At 31.3% G+C, this 22,046-nt stretch overlaps 1 protein-coding gene across 2 annotated transcripts; it reads left to right on the forward strand.

Moving 5' to 3' along the window:
• Nucleotides 1–9,060: 9,060 nt before the first annotated feature.
• On the forward strand, nt 9,061–11,791 carry LOC105118280 (probable aquaporin NIP7-1). Of its 2 annotated transcripts, XM_011016192.1 has the most exons (5): nt 9,061–9,390; nt 10,023–10,247; nt 10,344–10,538; nt 11,236–11,297; nt 11,409–11,791. In XM_011016192.1, exons 1-5 carry the CDS (start codon nt 9,172–9,174, stop codon nt 11,629–11,631), a joined length of 924 nt encoding a protein of 307 aa, XP_011014494.1. In that variant the 5' UTR covers nt 9,061–9,171; the 3' UTR covers nt 11,632–11,791. The 2 variants fall into 2 exon arrangements, with proteins under 2 accessions (XP_011014494.1, XP_011014495.1); XM_011016193.1 differs by lacking the exon at nt 11,236–11,297.
• The last annotated feature ends 10,255 nt before the right edge of the window (nt 11,792–22,046 follow it).

Below are 22,046 nucleotides of genomic sequence, written 5' to 3' on the forward strand. Positions count from 1 at the left end.
TTATTGTTGTTGTTATTATAATTGTTATTGTTATTGTATTATTGTTATTTATAATTTGTACAATTAACCTCCCTGTGGTTCGACCCCGGTCTTGTCGGGTTATTTATTACTTCGACACTCCTGCACTTGGGAGAAGACATCAATCTTTTAGTCATGTCAATTTTCCTTCAAATAAATTTGGTGTGTACAAATCAAATGACTAATTCATTTTATATCAGCTATGGTCCATCCTAATGCATTTTTATGTATTTTTAGAGTTTATAATAACTTACCTTCTTGATGTGCATTAAGTTTAGAGGAGATTATTACCGGAAAAGTTTCATTTTCTCCCAAAAATGAGTATTGAGATTGAATGACAACGACTTCAAATTAGGTTTGGGTGGTTGAACACTTGAAGGTATGGACTTAATTGATCGTGGTGGCAATTCCTCAATTTATGGTCTCCAATTATTTGCCTTTGATTCTTTCTGAAAATAAATCATTTGCAAATCATCAGATTCATCAATCTCAATTTCACTGGAAGTGGTTTGAAATTGATCATGAATTAATTTTTTAGTAAAGTTCACTTCCTGTAAATCATTATCATCTCTAGGTTGCTTGCAAATGTTGAAAATAGTCATCTCCAACGTCATATTTCCAAATGTTAGGTTCATCAGTCTATTCCTACAATTAATCAATGCATTATAAGTTGCAAGAAATGGACGTCCTAAAATAACAAGAAATGAATTACATGCTTTAATAGATTGTGTGTCCAAGATAATAAAATCCATATGATAAATGAATTTATCGACTTGTACTAACACATCTTCAACTATTCCTCTTAGCAATTTTACAGATCTATCAGCAAGTAAAAGAGATACAGAAGTTGGTTTTAACTCACCTAGATTGAGACTCTGAAAAATTGAATATGGAAGTAAATTCACACTAGCTCCAAAATCAAATAAAGCTCTCTTAATTTTATGTTCTCCAATAATGCAAGAAATTGTAGGACAACTAGGGTCTTTATATTTCAAAGCATTATTGTTCTGAAGAGTGACACTTGTTCAACTTAAAAGGCATTCTTTTTCACATTCAATTTTCTCTTCACAGTGCACAAATCTTTCAAAAATTTAGTATAAGAAGGAACCTATTTAATAACATCCACCAAAGGTATATTGATCCTTACCTGTTTGAAAGTTTCAAAGATTTAAGAGTTGTGATTGACTTTTTTTTGTTTGGTCATGGCATGAGGAAATGGAAATACTGGCGGGGAATTAGTCGTTTCTTTATAATTTTCAGATTCAACCCTTTCCTTACCCTCAGAGATTGGTAGGGAAAATGTTTAAAGCTTGGGTTTGTTCATGGAGACATTCCATAAAAGAAGGCAAGGTTGGACAGTTATTGGTTGAGTGTTCATTTGTTTCATATATTTGACACATAATGTTTTCAATAGATTTTAATTGACCACTCTTTTTCAATTCTAGTGCCTCGAATTATCTAGCAAAAGATGCAAACTTGGCTTAGACATTATGATCCTCCCCCTAAGGTTGTATATACCTCCACTAGATGTATGAGGTTGAGTTTTACTTAGCGCCTCATAAGTATCCGTGGTATCCCAATTTTGAATATTTTCAGCCAACAAGTCTAAGTACTCTATTGCTTCATTAGGGTCTTTATGTTTAAAAGTTCCATTACACATCAATTCAACCATTTACCTATCTCTAGGTGTTAACCCTTCATAAAAATGTGAAACCAATCTCAATGTTTCAAAACTATGATGAGGGCAAGTATTAAGCAAGTCTCGATACCTATCCCAATATTGGTAAAATATTTCTCCTGATTTTTGAGTGAAAGTGATGATTTGTCTTTTGAAAGAGTTTGTTTTGTGAGATGGAAAAAACTTCTTTAAAAACTACTGTTGTATTTCATCCTAAGCATGAATGGATCCTGGTCTCAAATTTTATAGTTATGTTTTAGCTTTATGACAAAAGGAAAATTTTTTAATCTGATGGTGTTCATGTTATAATTTGAGTTATTATAGCTGTTACAGACCTCTTCAAATTCTCTTAAATGCAAGTATGAATTTTCTAAATTTAAGCCATGAAAAAAAGGTAAAAGTTGAATAATGCTTGACTTAAAATTAAAATGAGATGCATCAAGAGGAAAAACTATGTATGATGGTGCACTTGTTCTTGTGGGATTCATATGTTCTCTTAGTGTTCTAACACGGTTATTCTCATTATGAAGTGATTGATTATTTTCTTTGATCATATTTTCTAAAAATGATGAGGATACCTTACAAAGTCTACCACTTAATGTACGTGACCATGCTCTCATGCACGTGCAGGAATAGAATCAAAGGAAGAAGAAAACAAAAGAAGAAGAAACAAAATAAAAGAAACAAAGTTATATAAAAGAAAAGTGAAAAGAGCAAATAAAATAAATACTATAATTTGTACAAGAACTTACCTCTCCGACAACGACACCAAAAATTTGACACGACCAAAAGATTGATGTTTTCTCCCAAGTGCAAGAGTGTTGAAGTAATAAATAACTCGGCAACACTAGGGTCGAACCACAGGGAGGTTGATTAGTACTTAAAAATGCATTCTCATTAAGGATTTATGTCATCATATTGCACCTAAAGTATCATTAAATTCCCTAACAAAAGCATGTTTTATATTAGCAAGTCTAAAAATATAATATACCTTTAATTCATGGTAAATGTTCATCCTAAATGCAGGTCTATCACATAAATAAAAGGATTGATTGATGAGTTTAAGGATTGAAATTGAAAGGATAAAAAGAAGGCCAAACATAGCAAAGTGTTGCTGGTGCATTCCAAACTCGAACACCGTTCAGTAATTTGATCATATCTGGAGCTGTAGATATCAGATTTAGGTCTATTTTATATCGATGGAAAGGTAAGACATAGACCTACAACTTTCATATGAAGTCAAAGACTCAGTTCTGCCGTTTTCAAGCCCAAATCTTAGCAACAACGAAGACGTCAGAAGCTGTCCTGCAGCTCAAGCACTATTCGGTTTTTGGCTCATATCTTGAGTTCTAGAAGTCCAAATGAGCTCTGGTTTTTTTTTATGGAAAGCTGAGACAATTGCCCACAGATTCCACAATTCAATTGGCTATAATTCTGATGTGAGCAATGACGTTTTGGCCAGCCAACAATATCAAAAATCAGCCCATAATATCAAAAAACCAGCAGCCATTAATGTCAAAAACCAGCCACCAAATCAATGGATGCCCACCAATTCTTCAATCAATCAATAGTTCTGAAACTTAGCCTATAAAAGGAGGCATTGTCCATGTATTTAGTCATATTAATTTTCAGATCAAAGTTATCTTCTTGCTTTCTCTCTACATCTTTGTAATGTTCAAGTTTTCTTTTATGCTATAGTAATCTCTTGTTTATGCTCTTTCATTTCCTTTCCTATACTTAGTTAGCTTATATTATGTTTATGTTCTTATATTGTTTATTTGTGTTTTTCTCCTTCTTAATGTTTAGCTAAGTTAATTATGTCAAGGTGAAAAGGTTTTTCTAATGGTGCTAGAATAGGTATAATATAAACTCAACATGAGCTTTAAATGTTTATATCCAAGAAAGATTGTTATTAACATGTTTTATCTTTTTATCTTACTAATTCTTAATACCTTGCTTATTAAATGTTTAATTTAGATTTGTGTTGTATAATATTTGGTACATCAAATGCTTGATCTTTCATAGTTTTCGGCCGAAATCGTTATTATGATAGAAACTTGATTTGTTGTTAACATAAACTAGCAACATGAATGCTTGATGATATTTATAAGTATGGTATTACTTATATAAGATAATTAATATGATCATGTTAGTAATTTATAATGAGCTAATAACGAGAAATCATCCGATTAGAACCTCCTTTGTGTGTGGTTTCTAGTTGAGTAATAAAAAGAGTTTATATTATATTTATTTGAAATACCATTAGTGAATCCTATAACCTTGACATATGTTTTGTTATTGTTTAATCCTTACATCAATATCACATCCCAAAACTTTCTTCAACTCCTTTTCTGTTATTATTCTCTTCAAATCTTTTTCTTTATTTGTAATTTATATAATTCACCTCCCTGTGGTTCGACCCCGGTCTTGCCGGGTTATTTTACTTTGACACTCCTGCACTTGGGATAAGACATCAACTCTTTGATCGTGTCAGAGGTTAATTGTACAAATTATAGATAACAATAATACAATAACAACAATAGTAGTAGTAGTAGTAATAATAACAATAACAATAATAGTAATAGTAGTAGTAATAATAACAATAACAATAATAGTAATAGTAGTAGTAGTAGTAGTAGTAGTAGTAGTAGTAGTAGTAGTATTAATAATAATAATAATAACAATAGAAGAAGAAGAAGAAGTTGATGAGAACTTTGAGATGGAAGATTAACATAAGGATTAAACAATGATAACAATAAATGTCAAGGTTAGAGGATCCACTAATGGTATGTCAAACAAGTGTAGTATAAACTCTTATTACTCAAATAGAAATCACACACATACGAGGTTCCAATCAGATTATAAATTATTAACATGATTACATTAGTTATCTTATTTGAATAATGCTAATACTTGTAAATATTGTCAGAGATTCATGTTTATAACTTATGTTAACAACAAATCAAGTTCCTATCATAGCTCAGGATCGGTTATACCATACAGTATGGGCTATAAAAGTGCCAAGTATTTGTTGTATCAACTCTTATACAATATAAATCTAGATTGGTCATTTAACAAGCAAAGTATTAAAGAGTGAACAAAACAAATATAAAACATGTTAGTATAAAAAGTTAAAGTCCATATTGAGTTTACATTATACTTATTCTTATACCATTAGTGTAACCTTTTCACCTTGATATAATAAACCTAGCTAAACATGATGAAAGAAAGAAAAATAAATAAATAAAATACGAACATAAATAAGATAAAAGCTAAATAAGTAAACGAAAGAAAATGAAAGGTATAGACTTGATATTAATGAAAGCAAAACATAAGCAATACAAAAAAATACAAAGAGAGAAAATGAGAGCATGATCTTGATCTGGAAATCAAGATACCTAAATATATGACAAATGCCTCCTTTTATAGGCCAAAATTAGGAACTATTAATTTGATGACTAATTGATAAGTGGATGGCCAACTCTTGACTTGGTGACAATCCTTATCTTCTCTTGCCTACCCAAAACGTCATTGATAACTTTAGAACTGGAACTACTTGAAAACATGAAAGTTGTAGAAAATTATCTCATCTTTCTAGGAAAAAAAATGAAGGTCATTTTGACTTTTAGAACTCTAGATATAGGTCAAACATTGAATAGTGCTTGAGTTATAGAACAGATTCGGACTTCTTTATTGTTGCTATAATTTGGACTTGAAAATGACATTTTTAAATATTGGGCTCCATATGAAAGTTGTAGGTCTATGTCTTACCTTTCCATCCATATAAAGTAGACCTAAATTCGAGATCTACAACTCCAAATATGACCTAATTACCAAATAGTGTTCTAATTTGGACTGAACCGACATCTCTTTTCTAAGTTTGGTCATCGCTTTGTCCTTTCAATTCCAGTTATTAAATTCATCAATCAATGCTTTCATTTATGTGATAGGTCTGCATTTAAAATGAATGTTTACCATAAATTAAAGGTATCTTATATTATTAGATATGTTATTATAAAACATGTTTTAGTTAAGGAGTTATTGATACTTCAAGTACAAAATGATAATAGAAAACCTTGATAAAAATGCACTTTTAAGTACTAATCATTAATTCCTTTACTTTATTGAAATTATTGAATTATTTTTTATAAATTTTTAATGCAAGGCTAAATTTAAGTGGGATAAAGCAAATGATAATGTTGTGGGGAAGGTTTGAGAGAATCACGCTGCAACTAGGTAGTATAAAAAACAATGCAATAATATTTTTTTAATTTTAAATATTAAAATTTCAGTTATCATTAACTTATCTAGAATAATTTTGTATCATGTAGATTGCATGATTTTTTATATAAGATGTAAAAAAAATCTTAAAAATATGCTAGAGAAAACGCTCTACTAAGCTAAAATAACGTAGTGGTTTGGAAGGATTTTAGGCCACCATACATGCTGAAGAATATATTGACATAATATATTCAACACATGACGTTCGAGTGTTTCGCACGATACTCATAGTCTGGTGTGAGGAACCAGAGTTGACAAATTCAAGGTTTGGTTACCATGCACACTTGCAACTTTTCCATTCGTTTCTCATGCAAAGCAAATGATAAGATTAATTTTAATTATATCTATCCTTAATTAATTTGTTGTTATTTATAAATATATTTAATTGGTAATATGTTTTTCTAATAGGCTACGGCTCTTTGACGTGAGTCAAGCCCAATTGAGCTTTTTATAGAGATGCACGTGTGAATGAAGGCCGCCAAAAAGGGATGCAACAGTTTGGTGACAACTGCACTTAATACTTTGTGGTACGTTAATTTAACCATTTTATTTCGTAAGTTATTATTTTCTTGAATTTGATAATTTTATTTTTTATTTTTAGGAGACATGTAACAACCGGTTGAATGAGAAATATAAGGACAATCCTTTGATTCACCCAAATTTCGATTCGAATTTATGGATGGAGATAAGATTATGTGGTGGACCCAATAGAAGTTGGGAGTACGGACTCTCCAACACTACGGTCAAGAACTTATGGACAACCCGTAGTATCTCAATTGTTGGAAGCTCGTAATCAATACCAAGCACTCAGTCTTCAGAGTTCACAGCCTTGTTACAACGAGGAGTGCAAGAACATACAGCCCATCTAAATGAAAAATATGAATGACTCTCTACGGATTATAAAGAACTCCACCGAATAATCATAGGTATTAGATCACAAATAGGTGGTACATGTACACCCTCTTATTGGCTATATGGTTCTGGGAACGGCCAGCCTCCTCCTCCTCCTCCTTCAACGCCACCTTTGTTTTAGTTTCATTGTATTTGAACATATAAATTTGTAATAAATATTTGGCTTTTATATTAAGATAATTTATTTTTATATACTTTTTAATTTTTTTAATTATTTTCTTTTTCTATTCAATAGATTTTTAAAAAATATATATTTTTTTAATTATTACAGACAGGGTTATTGACGGACTCAATTCGTCGGTATATTTTAGAAAGATGGAAAAAAATTACTACATGTGCCACTTCAACTATTACATCACCAATAAAATTATTCCGTCGATATTTTACAGAGCATTGGAATAAAATTACTTTAAATGTCACTACCAATCATCAACTAAATTTCATCGATATATTCCAACAAGTAATTTTTTTTGGTGTGTATTATTCATTTGTAAAACCATTGGATTTCTTTTTTAACAACAAACATTTCAATAGACCAGAAATTACCAATAAGGAGTTTCCCAACGACCGTTTTTCATACGTGAATCCATTCGTAAAATATGCTATGACAGAATGGTAAAGTAAATACCCTTGAAATGTAGTAATTAATGTTTTATTTTGATTGCTATGTTTTAAGTTTTTTAAATAACTTGTAAGAAGAAGGGAGGTGTAAAGTTTTTCTCCAAAAGAACCAATTATATTTCATTCTTTAGTTTTTTTCTTGTTTTATTTTAAAACATTGATTTTGATTTTTCTCTTTTCTTCTAATTTATGGATAATGGGTATATTTAATGTACATTGTCATCAACAGAATGGAAAAAAAAAAAATCGAAGTCCTTTATTGAAAGAAACGAAGGTATATACACTTAGATAGAGAAAAAAATAAAAAGAGCCTTGATTAAAATAAATTTACGTAACTCTGAATTTTGCATTTACCTCCATCAAGAGCAATGCAGCAAGTTGTAATTGGACAACAGATGCAAATACAGGACATGGAGAGATCGTAATGGATGGGACCAAAGGTACTCCAGCTTCAAGAGCCCTCAAATCTAAGAAATAATGGAAGCAACTAGGGACTTCCCTCTCCTCCACAACTTCAACTTTTCATGGCATGAAATGGTTGTCCCATTATTTATTTATTTATTTATTGCTAAAGAATGGTTATTTCGAGTCTTATTTACTTTGTTTTGCAATAGATGGGTTGGTGGTTAGGATACTGTTTGTATACTCACGTATTCGTTGGCCCACTTTTTAGAATTCTGCAATCTCCATCTTTAGTTCCATAGTTAAACAATTCAAATTAGGAAGACAAGCATGTAATGGTGATTTACTAATTTTAAATTTGAAACGAGTTTTAAATAAAATAAAATAAAAAGTAACTTAATTAAATTTAATTTATTCAGTAAATCAACAAAGAATTTGATTACTCGGTTGAAATTTAATTTATTTTTTTAAAATTAAAAATAAATGTATTTCAATAATGAGTTTTAAAATAACTTAAATAAAAATTAACTTAATTTAATTTAATTTATTCAGTAAATCAACAAATAATTTGGTTATTCAATCAAAATCTAATTTGATTTTTTAAATTAAAAATAAAATTATTTTAATAAATTTTTTTAGAATTCAAAAGATATTATTTTAAATTAACCTGATCAATCCATCCACTCAGGAGTGGCCAAACCTTATTACTTCGTTCAATGTCAAATTGAATTTTATAAAATCATCATACTAAATGTAGGTTAATATATATATATATATATGTATATATATATATAAAAAGAAACCTCTATTGACATTACTTCTAAGTAATGGGTCAAAAGAGGTTAAATTATTTTGTAGATAATTATCAAAATCAGGGGGAAAAAAAAGGAAAGTGCACCTAAAATAAGGAAATTTGAGATTGTAGGTAAATTGTGGATAACCTCTTAAACTGGAAACAGTTGAGAAGCACGAACTATACAACTCTTTCCCCCGCCCATTTGGAGAACCGCATGAATTGTGTTGAATTCCTCATTTCGATCAATTCTCGCAAACGTCAATCAACCTATAAGCATGAACTACAGCGAAGAAAACCTGCCATATTTAAAGCTTCCCTTAATAAATGATTATTGATCAATGCAAGAAACATCTCCACTCCTCTAAACACCATGCTCTTTGCGTTTCCTTAGCTTTATGCAAGACCAATAAAGAGTCTGTCTGCCTGGACTCCTATGTTGTAGATTGCAGTCCTGATCCCTCGCATGAGAGCTGTTTTCATGAAAATGAAACACTTACTTGAGGAAATAACATCTGCTCATGTTCCAAAGACTGCCGTGCTACCACCTGCATCATCTAGTAGCTCATCTACTGATGATCAAGAGATGGGTTCGAATTCAATGCCAATGAAAAGGCATATCTTTATTAAAAAATCTAGTTTTTGCAGCTTTCTGCAGGGCATGGATCTAAATCCTGCACGCATGGTAAGCAATCCAACTCTCCTTGATATTCATGAGCCTAGCTACCTACAATTCATCAGTGATGATTGGCTTTCGTCCTTCCTAAAAAATAACCTACATTTCTAGCATCTTGCATAATTCCATTGATTCCTGCCACTTAAATTCCAAAATCATTTACAATCTCGTTATAGACTATAAGACATACTGTCGTCGCGGAGAAACTGAGATAGTGTTCGGTTGCTGTCTAAGGATAGAAAAGATGAAAACAATTAGGATAGATGAGACATATACTTTCTATCCTTCCCTGTTTTGGAAGGATATGAATTCACTCCACAACAAATATACAGGTGATGGGATAATATCGAAACAAATACATCTACAAGAGGTTACTAAGAATACACCAGATTTCGACATATTGATCCTCACATTTTTCTGTCAGCAACATTTTCATGTAACTGCTTGAAACTGTAAATTATGCTAGTATAAATCGCAAGTCCAAGTGCCCAAAATGTTGTTCTAAACGTTATTTTTCAACTACATATCTGAAGTCCATTTTCTCAGCCGATCAGTTTGATTGAAAACTCTTCTTTCTGCTGGCCCTGCATTCTGAATGTTTTGCTGTATCTGAAACGTGTAAGCTCCATTATGATTTGCAGGTTTTAGCAGAGATGGTAGGAACCTTTCTTTTACTGTTCTGTGTATGTGGGATTGTGGCGTGCACGCAGATATTGAGAGGGGAAGTGGGTCTGATGGAATATGCATCCGTAGCGGGATTAACAATCATTGTCGTGATTTTCTCCATAGGATCAATCTCTGGTGCTCACGTTAATCCTGCTGTTACCATTGCCTTCGCAACTTTTGGTCATTTTCCATGGTCCAAGGTAAAAAATCATTCAAATTCTATTTACTGATAGAATTTCTTCATATTTTTAAACACCAATTTACATATACATGATACCAATATTGGTTTCTTCCAGGTTCCACTTTACATATTGGCTCAAACAGTAGGTTCAGTTTTGGCAACATATGTTGGAAGCTCAGTATACGGCGTAAAAACAGAACTTATGACCACCCGGCCAGCAATAGGCTGCAGTTCTGCCTTCTGGGTGGAATTTATGGCCACTTTCATGCTCATGTTCCTTGCAGCCTCGTTAACAAGCCAATCCCGATCCGTAAGGCAAATCCCCCATGTTTTTGTTTCTAAATGAATTGTGTTGTTTTTGCCAGAAACATGCATATTGTTTTTTATATTTGAAGTCTCTGCTTTTTTTCGGTGAATTTCTCAATCTCTACGGGAGAAATCTCCAATATGTTTTTTTTTTAATTTTATTTATTATATCTTTATATAGTACATGAAGATATGTTTTCCCATTAAAATTTAATAAAATTATATTTTTTTATTCAAAAAATCCCATTACGTTTTATAAGAATATAATAGTAAAAATTAATAAAATTGCTAAAAGTTGTATTGAGAGATAAAAAGTTTCAAAATTACTCTCCAATTAAAATTTTGAAAAATAAAAATTATTTTCTTGTAAACTCATGGAAATTTTTAAAATAAAAAATATATAATTATATCAATTTGAATGGAAAAGGAATTTACAATATATTAAAATAATTAAATATTATATAAGTACATAAAAAAAGGGATATAAGGAAAACTTTCCCAATTATATATTAAATAGTTTTGAGCTCGAGAGGGTAATGAATACATGAGATTCGAGTTTGGATATGAACAGTATAAAACCCGATTCATTGGTATCCATTACCTCCCCCAAATGAAAATGCTTATTCCTCAGACGGAATTGCAGGACACTGTCAACCGCTACAAAACCTGTTCATGACTGTAGTTGGAAAACTTTTTTGCAGATAGGCCCTTTGTCTGGTTTTCTTTACGGCATTGCCATTGGACTTGCAGTGCTTATTACAGGGTATGAACAATGAACGGCTGGAAGACACTCTTAAAATATCGTTCCTTCTAATTTTCTCTTGGTTTTTTGATCATGTTAGTTTTTCTTCTTCTTCTTCTTTATTCATTCCAGGCCTGTGTCAGGAGGATCATTGAATCCTGCAAGGTCATTGGGTCCTGCAATTATTTCCTGGGACTTCAAGGATATATGGGTATACATCACTGCCCCCACCATTGGAGCTGTAGCTGGTGCTCTCATATTTCATCTCTTACGGATTCGACCCCATGCATGCAGCGCCAATTCCTCTCCTGATGATGATCTACTTGTTCATTCTATAGCCTTCACTGAGAGCTAATCCATCGTGGTTTTCTTCTTTCTTTTTCTATTAATTAGAATTTGTTTTCGAAATATATACTTGCCCACCACACTATAATGGTGGCACCGTGTACATTGCAGCAACAAAATAAAATTCACCAGGAGGTGGTTGGTGATTAATACAGAACTTATTGTTGTTTCTAAATTAGCAATTTTTCAGATTTTTGTTCGGGAAATCAATGTTATAGAGCCACCTGGGCAAGGAGGCTTGATAAGCTCAAAGTTTAAATTAATGGATTATGAGTTTTTTTTTATTATTATTATTAAGTATTACTATAAAATATATGGTTTTTTTTAACTGTGCAAGGCTCGCTATTTATTTTACAATATTGTAAATGGGTTATACAAAAAAAAAAATTCAATTTCATTCATAAATTTATTTTTTAGCAATGTAGTCCTAATCAATTAATTTTGATTTTTTATGAAAATGTGGTATTGAAAGAGGAGGAACCCAAAAAAAGAGCACCAAACATGGGTGGCACATTATAAGTTTCACAAAAGATGCATTTTAGTCCTTAATTTTAAAAATCATGCAAATTATACAATTTCAATATCTCAATATTTTTCTAATTCAATTTTGATATAAAAGTTTATTTTCATTATTTTTATGTCCCTGGTTGAGAGAAGAGAGTTGTCGCTAGATTATTGCGGTAAAGAAAAAAAAGTATTGTTGACACCAAATTAGATTATCAAAACAAATGATATTTGTATTAAATATTTCTATTTTATTAAGGGAGTTCATATTAGGTGTTTTTTTTTTAACGTTTAGTGTTCATGAAAAAAACATATATGAGCTCGAGTTGATTTTGATTTTTAGGGTGGTGTTTTGGGTATTTTGAGGTCATAGATAGGCTTATCATGGTTCCTATAGTATTTTGAGTCAAAAATGGATTGAAAACGGATTTTGAATGAAAAGACTTAAGCTCCGATTTTTTTCAAAAATCAGATGATGTGTCATCTGAATTATTTTTCAAAAACAACTTAGGGCAAACCGCCCTAGTTGCAAACAAAAAATAATAATAATTAAAGGCTCAATCCTGGAGGCCTTCACAAAATAGGTCAAGCCTAGCAACGCCTAGCCTTTACTTTTTTTTTAATTAATGATTTCTTTTATGATTATTCTCTAAAAAATTTTAATTTATATTTAAATTAGTACTCCTCTCTTTTATCTTATTTGGAAAGTCTCTTGTAAATGATGATTATTTTTTAGTTATGCATTTAAATTTGAAAAGTTTTTCTAATTTATCTATAATTTTTATATATATTTTGTATGGATGCATAACTAGAAAATTGGTGAAAACCAATAGAATTATCGATGAAATTTTTTCATTGGTAATTTTTACCAACAGAAATAATTTCATCTTTACTTTTTTCGGTATATACTGACAAACAATATCCATCAGTGATACGGTTGGTATATACCGACAGAATTCATTCGTCGGTATATACAAATTGTATCGCCGACAGATTATATAGTTTTTTTGAAAAGTTGCAACGATGTGATGAAATGGATTTTTTCATATGATTTTACTGACAAAATAATTGAAGGATTCAAACTGTGATCTCCATACAGTAACGTGACACAGTCACTGGTGAAATTACCGACAGGTATATCAACAGAACTTATTCGTCGATGATTTCATCGGTGAAAGCCAATATATACCTATTATGCTGACACTCTCTTCCTCTATTTCTCTTTCTTCCCCTTCTTCTTCCCCATCCCACCTCTCCTCTCCCAAATTCCAGCCAATGGCCCATCCCAACTCTCCCCCTCTTCTCTTATACTTTTGTATGCGGTCACAACATTCGTTCTCCAAGCAATTTATTATGGATTTTATCATTTTTTGTAAGTAAATCTATCATTTTTAGTTTTAACATTTAAATGTCAATTTTATTGTTTTTTATTTTTTTTTTAGTATATGTACTTTGTTAATGTACGTAATTATTTGCTTGTTATTTGTCAAAGAAACTTGTAGTATGAATGTATAATTTTGTAGTTGTTATAGTTTGTTTTAGATTTTACCAAATTATATTTGTTCATAAATTATTAAAACTTTGTTTGAATTACACCTAATTAGATGTGTTGTGATGAAATAAATGATATCTTGTTTAACGAATCCATTTTAATTTTTATAAATTCTATTAGGAAATTGTGATTTCCATACATTTATATATGTATAAATTTGTATGGACGTTGATAGTTGATAATTGATAATGAATATTTAACATGAGTGTTTTTATAGTTTATTGGATAATGTCGAGGCAAACCAATATTTTTGTAAATTTATTTACGTCATATAGTTAAGTAATATATGTTGTTGTCCTAATTTTATAGAGGTTCGATAGAAGTCATGGATGATCATTCATGGATGTATTGGGACTCACCCAAAGAATTATGGAGGATGAATTATTGTAATGGATTTCAAGGTTTTATTAATTTCACAATATCTATTTCAAGAAATTTTATTGATTGTGATATTAGGTGTCCATATAGGAAGTGTAAAAATAAAACTTTTCTGCATCAAAATGTTGTAACAATGCATCTTTTAACCAAAGGATTAATAGAGGATTACTTGTGTTGATATGCACATGGAGAACTATTTGTTTCTAATAGGAACATAGTAGAAAGGGTGGTTGGGTCATCTTCTAGTGCTTGCAACATGCATAAAGTAGGAAATGACAATAGTAATCCTTATAGGAATTTGGTTATGGATGTAATGAGAATGAATAAAAGTAATGTCAGTGAATGTCCAATTATAGAAGAAGAACCTAATGCAGATGCAACAAGGTTTTTTGATTTGTTAAAAGATTCTGACGCACCATTATGGGATGACCACACGAACCACAGTAAATTATCAGTAGTATCATAGGTGTTCATCATCAAGTCAGATCACGTGTTGAGTGAGGTTAGTAATGAGAAGATTATCGAATGGGCAAGAAGCATTTTACTTAAAGGGAAAAGGCTAAAAGAGAACTTGTATACTACAAAGTCTATGATGAAACCCCTCGGTTTAGGATACCAAAGAATTGACATCTATCCTAACTTCTGCATGTTATACAACCTTTAAAATGCTAAGCTGACCGAGTACATGACATGTGGGCATTCCCGTTATAAACTTAGAACTGGCAGGGGAAAGCTCTCATGGCATATAAAAAACTTAGATACTTCTCAATCACACCTAGACTGCAGAGGTTATTCATGTCACCAAGGACTCCTCTGCACATGACATGCACCAGTCACATCATGCGGTTGATGGAGTGATGGTGCATCCTTTTGATGGCAAAGCATGGAAACACTTTAATAGGTGCATCCTTACTTTTTAGTTGAATCAAGAAACATGCATCTTGGGTTGTGTATAGAAGAATTTAGCCCATTCGGGTCATTTACTGCTCCTTATTCTTGTTGGCGAGTCATACTGACTGTTTATAACATGCTAGCGAGGATGTATATGAAACCAGAGTTCATGTTTTTATCAATAGTCATACCAGGTCTGAGTAGTCTGGGGCGGAATATGAATGTTTGTCTTTGAACGTTGATTAATGAGTTGACACAGTTGTGGTCCTCTAGAGCTTTGACTTATAATATATCAAGGAAATAAAATTGTGTTATAAAAGCAGCTTTGATATGGACTATCAATGATTTCCTAGCTTATGCAACGGTTTCTGGTTGAAGCATGCATGGAAAACTATCATGTCTATATTGCATGGAGAACAACAAGGCATTCACGCTAACAAATAATCGTAAAGCTTTTTTTTTTACTAACACCATCATTTCTTGCCACCGAATCACGGGAACAGAAAGAACAAAAAGGATTTTTTATTGACAGAATTAAAAAGGATATTGTACCCCTATGTCTTTCTAGCAAAGAATTCTATGATACTGTGTTAGAGTACGATGACATTGTGTTTGATCTTCAATCAGATAAGTAGAAGTTTCCTGGTTTTGGTTTTACCCATAATTGGGTACAGGAAAGTATCTTCTAGGAGCTTCCTTATTGGAAAACCAATATTTTCTACCATAACCTTGACATCATACAAATTGAAAAGAACGTGTTTAAGAATATTTCCAACACCATTATGGATGTGAAGGGCAAAACAAAGGACAACATCAAGGCTAGATTAGATGTAGTATTATTCTGTAAGCGTAAAACTATAGAGTTAGTTTGTGATAGGTCATGGGTCATAAAACTAAGAGCAAGCTTTGTGTTAGAGAAAAACGCACAACTATTAGATTATAAATGGCTTAAGAGTCTATGTTTTCCTGATGAACATGCCTCGAACATATAAAGACTGGTTAATATAGAGGAATGGAGATTATATGGAATGAATAATCATAACTGACATGTGTTTATGCAAACACTCATCCCATTAGCTTTTTGTGATTTGTTGCTAAAGGGGATATGAGATGCACTCACAAAAATCAATCATTTCTTTAAAGACATATGCTCTAACAAGTTGAATGTTGATCATATCGAAAGGCTTGAAATGAATATCATTGAGACAATATGTCAACTTGAGATTATATTCCCTCCATCATTTTTTGACTCGATAGAGCATCTACCTATACATTTATCGTTTGAGATAAAAGTCGGAGGACCGGTCTAATACAGATGGATGTACTCATTCGAGAGGTTAGATATTATAATTGTTATGTAATTTATAATTAAATATTTTTTTATTTTTTAATTGATAATTTTTTATTAATTATGTATATATAGGTACTTGTTGAATCTTAAAAAAAAAAGATTAAGAACAAGATGCATGTTGAGGTGTCAATATGTGAGGCCTATATTGTTGAGAAGATCTCAACATTTATCTCATACTATTTTGAACCTCATTTTAGAAGGAGGATCAACCATGTTCCACGGTATGATGATAGTGGTGAAGTGCCTTCAAGTGGGAGCTTATCAATATTCTCCAATCCTGGATAACCCACACCTAAAAATGCCGTAAAGGAAAGATATTTGTCTAAAATAGAGTTCAGACAAGCACATAATTATGTACTATTTAACTGTGATGAGCTGAGATGTTTTATTAAGTAAGTAGATATTCGACTTTAAATTTTTCATAAGTATACTATTTATATATTGTGATATCATAAACTCGTATAATTTAGAACAACCTTGCAGCAACATCGACGATACTTACTGTCCAATAACTCACAACTAACCAAATCCCAGATCTTTCAATTATAAGATGAACAATTTGCCATGTGGTTTAAAACACATGTAAGTTCTATCAAAAACTCATTATCTCATGGAAGGTAATTAATCATATCTCAAAATTACAAATTGTTTATTGATTATTGTTGTATTTGATATACAAGGTTTATCAAATGAGAGTTTGTATGGCTATTTCACTATCTTTACTAAGACTGGGCCCTGAAAGAAAAGTCAAGTGCTATAACGAGTATTTTGTCAATGGATATATCTTTCATACTAAAGAATATAATCATGAGAGAAAGACATACAACAACGGTGTTTGAATTAAAGGATCGACTTCTAGTGAGTTTGAAGTTGACTGCTATGGTAGATTGAAAGAGGTCATTAAATTGATATATCATAGCGAGCAAAATGTGTGTTTTTATTCAAATGTTATTGGTATGACATAACTAACAAAGGAATTAGAGTAGATCCTCACTACGGTCTTGTTGAAATCAACTTAAAAGTTGAAAACCGCAACATAAACGATGTCTTTATTTTCGTAAAGCAATGCCAACAAGTTTATTACATATATACCCCTTCTTTTAGAAAGGACCGATCAAGAGCTGATTAGTTATTCGTTTTAAAAAACCAAACCCAAAGATCGTGTCGAGGTTGTTCAGGATGAGAACGAAGACATAAGTAAAGCTACAATATAAAACCAACCCCCCCCTCCGTGGTTTAGTTTTTGATGGCTCCTCTAATTTCTTCTCTTCTTCTCCTTCTTTTCTCCTATCAATATAAATCTTTTGTGTTTTTCATTTTATTTTTATTGTTTTGTGATTAGTACTTAAAAGTACATTTTAACAAGGTTTTATATCATCATTTTGCACTTGAAGTATCAATAACTCCTTAACTAAAACATGTTTTATAATAACAAGCCCAATACCATATGATACCTTTAATTTATAGCAAATATTTATCTTAAATACAGGTCTATCACATGAATGAAAGGATTGATTGATGAGTTGAAGTACTAAAATTAAAAGGACAAAGAAAGGGTGAAGCTTAGAAAAGAGATGTTGATGTAGTTCAAATTGAAATACTATTTGGTAATTGGGTTAAATGTAAAACTTTCATGTGGAAGGCAAGACTCAAATATACTATTTGGAAGTCCAAATCTTAGCAACAACGTAGAAGTCTGAATCTGTTTCACAGCCTAGACACTATTCAGTTTTCAACTCATATCTTGAGTTCTAGAAGTCCAAATGACCTCAATTTTTTTCTTGGAAAGTTGAGATAATTTCCTAAAATTATGACGAATATTGGTTCAGATTCTAATGTTATCAATGATGTTTTTGGTAGACAAGAAGATAAAGATTGTCACCAAGTCAAGAGTTGGCTACCTACTCATCAATTAGTCATCAAATTAATAGTTCTCATTTTTGACTTATAAAAGGAGTCATTTGCCATGTATTTAGGCATCTTGGTTTCCAGATCAAAATCATGCTTTTGCTCTCTTTTTATTGTAATACTTAAGTTTTACTTATATTAATCTCTTGTTTATGCTTCTCATTTCCTTTCCTCTACATAGTTAACTTTTATCTTCTTTATGTTCTTATCTTGTTTATTTATGTTTCTCTCTTTTATCATGTTTAGCTAAGTTTATTATATCAATATGAAAATGTTACACTAATGGTGTAAGAATAAGTAAAGCGTAAACTTAACATGAACTTTAATGTTTGATACTAAATTTGTGTAGAAGTGTTGAATGAAAATTTAATTATTTAATTATTTGTATTGTAATAATTATTCGATAATTTAGTCTCCTTTAATTGTTAATATTGAATTTTCCAAGGAAATGGTAATTAGAAATGAAGAATTGAATTTCATTGTTTTATCTCAATTTTACTCTATTATTGATTATTATGTTTTTTAATTATTCCATTAATTTTAATTGTCATATATGTTAGGTTGTATATAAGATTTTTCAATAGAGTCAATTGGTTTGTGGTTATTGTAAAAATTTGTAAGTTTGAAAACAGTGGGTAGTCTCTAGTATAGAGGAGGTGCTGCCAAATTTTTTTAAAATGATCAAAGTTAACTATGTAATTATTCATATAAATTTGTATAGATACATAGCATGAAATCTGCAGCACGTTGTTAGCAGACTGTTGCAGCTAGTTCTTCTACCACAAGAAGGACTTATCCTTAGGTGTTAATCACGGCGAGGCATCTATGCCAACTTGTGATGCTGACTCTTCTAGCGCGATTTCATAGTGCAAAAATGATGTGCCTTCACCACGAGGTCAATTCACCTAAAAGTACCAGGCACAATGGAAGGATGACATTTCAATGTTAGTTTGTTTAGGTTTTAGTTTTTTTTTTTTTTTTACTTATAACATAATTTATGAACAACCAATGAATATTTTGTTAATGTTATTTAATTTTAGGTTCACAAATATTGAAACTGCCCAGAAAATAACACCGACGTTTAAATTGTCGATGGAGATTTCATTGTTTCAATGGAGTCAAGTTTTCAAACATCCTGAGTGGAGACCTAATATTGATGCATGGTTTCGATGATTTTAGGTAGGTGTTAACTTTCAATTTCCAACTTATATTTAATAAATTGTTTTTATAATTTTATATCTTGTACTATTTTTATTTTAAATGAATTATTTATATACATAGCATAAATTTAAATGGAATAGCACGGATAACAATATTGTGAGAAGGGTATAAGAGAATCACAGTGCAATTAGGTAACATCGAAAATAATATTTATTTTTTTATAATTTTATGTTCTAAATTTTAATTTATTACTATGGAAGTAGGTTGCATAATTTTTAGTATAATACACAAAAAAAAGAGCAAAAAGATATGTTAGAGATAATGATATTGAAAGATGGAATGAGGTGGCAGTTTGGCATGGCAGGAATTCAAACCACTATGCATCTTGGGGGATATATGGACAGCATATATTGAGCACGTGACGTCTGAGCGGTTCTCACATTGCTCACAATCTAATGTCAATAACAAGAACCAACAAATTCATGGTTCGGTGACCACGCACATTGACGGCTCAGTCCTGTTCAGTGCATATGTGAAGCAGATGATAAGATTAATTTAAATAAAATATATCATTAATTAATTTGTTGTTGCTTATAAATATATTTAACTTTCAACCTTTCTTTTCCTTACAGGCTACGTCTCGTAGACATGAGCCAAGTCCAATTGAACTATTTATAGAGACGCACGTGCAGAGTCAAGACCGCTAAAAGAAGGTGCAGCAGTTCGTGGACAACCATGTTCACCACTATGTGGTATGTTCATTCAATCATTTTATTTTATAAGTTATTATTTTCTTGAATTGAATATGATAATTTCTTAAAAAAAAAATTACTAGACCTATAATAGCTGGTTAAGGAAGAGATATGGTGACAATCCTTCGACCCATCCAAATTTCGATCCAGATTTATGGATAGAGGTAGGATCTTCTGGTGGACCCGATAATAATCGAGTCTATGGACTCTCCAACACTATGGTCGAAAACTTGCGATAGGCTCGTAGTCTCTCAACCGTTGGGAGCTCTCCATCAATATCGAGCACCCAGTCTAAGGAGTTCATAGCCATGAAATAATAATATGAACGACTCTCGACGAATTATAATCAGCTTCGTCAAATGGTCATGGAGATTAGATTAAGGATGAGTGATTGACTAGTACTAAAAAGTGCATTTTTATCAAGGTTTTACATCAGCATTTTGCATTTGAAGTATCAATAACTCTTTAACTAAATCATGTTTTATAATAACAAGTTTGATATTATAAGATACCTTTAATTTATGGTAAATGTTCATCTTAAATGCACGTCTATCACATAAAAAGACAAAGAGAGGGTGAAACTTAGAAAAAAGATATTGGTTCAGTCTAAACAAGGATACTATTTAGTCATCGGGTCATATTTAGAGTTGAAAATATTGGATTTTAATTTGATTTATATGTATAGAAATCTAAGACATAGGCCTAAAACATTCATAGGAATGCAAGACTTAATTCTGCTATTTGGAAGTCCAAATCTTAGCAACAACAGAGAAGTCAGAATATGTCCTGCAACTTAGACACTATTCAATGTTCAACCTATATCTCGAGTTCTTGAAGTCAAAATGGCCTCAGATTTTTTTTTTTTGGAAAGCTGAGACAATTTTCTAAAACTTTCATGAATCATGTCTATTCAAATTTTGATGTTAGTAATGACGTTTTGTTCAGACAACAAGATAAGAATTGTCACCAAATTAAGATGTGGCCACCCACTCAATAATTATTCAACAATCAATAGTTCCCAATTTTGGCCTATAAAAGGAGGCATTTGTCATGCATTTAGGCATGGTTTTTAAATCAAGATCATATTCTTACTCCTTTTCTTTATATTTTTCTATAATGCTTAAGTTTTGCTTTCATTAATCTCTTATTTATGTCTTTCATTTCCTTTTCTTTCCTTAATTAACTTATATCTTATTTATGTTCTTATCTTGTTTATTTATATTTCTCTCTTTTATTATGTTTAGTTAAGTTTATTATGTTAAGATGAAAAGGTTACACTAATTAATTAGTATTTAAAAGTGTATTTTTATCAAGGTTTTATATCATCATTTTGCATTTGAAGTATCAATAACTCCTTAACTAAAGTATGTTTTATAATAACATATCTAATAATATAAGATACCTTTAATTTGTAGTAAATGATCATTTTCAATATAGGCTATCACATAAATGAAAAGATTGATTAATGAGTTTAAGAACTGAAATTGAAAGGACAAAGAGATGGCCAAATTTAGAAAAGACATGCTGGTGCAGTCTAAACCGGAACACTATTCCGTAATTGAGTCATATGTAGAGCTGTAGATCTCGGATTTAGGTCTACTTTAGATGAATGGAAAGGTAAGACACAGGCCTACAACTTCATGAGAGCCCAAGACTTAAAAACTCCAGTTTAAAGTCCAAATTATAGTAGCAACGAAGAAGTCTGAATCTATACTGCAGCCCGAATACTATTCAGTGTTTGGCCCATCTATGGAGTTCTAGAAGTTCAAATGACCTCAATTTTTTTTTCTAGAAAGCTGAGATAAATTCCCACAACTTTCATGTTTTCAAGTGGTTCCAATTCTAACGTTATCAATAACGTTTTGGGTAGACAAAAGAAGATAACGATTGTCACCAAGTCAAGAGTTGGCCACCCACTCATCAATTAG

The sequence above is a fragment of the Populus euphratica genome, unplaced genomic scaffold (genome assembly GCF_000495115.2).
Source record: "Populus euphratica unplaced genomic scaffold, PopEup_1.0 scaffold1849.1, whole genome shotgun sequence".
Taxonomy (NCBI): Eukaryota; Viridiplantae; Streptophyta; class Magnoliopsida; order Malpighiales; family Salicaceae; genus Populus; species Populus euphratica.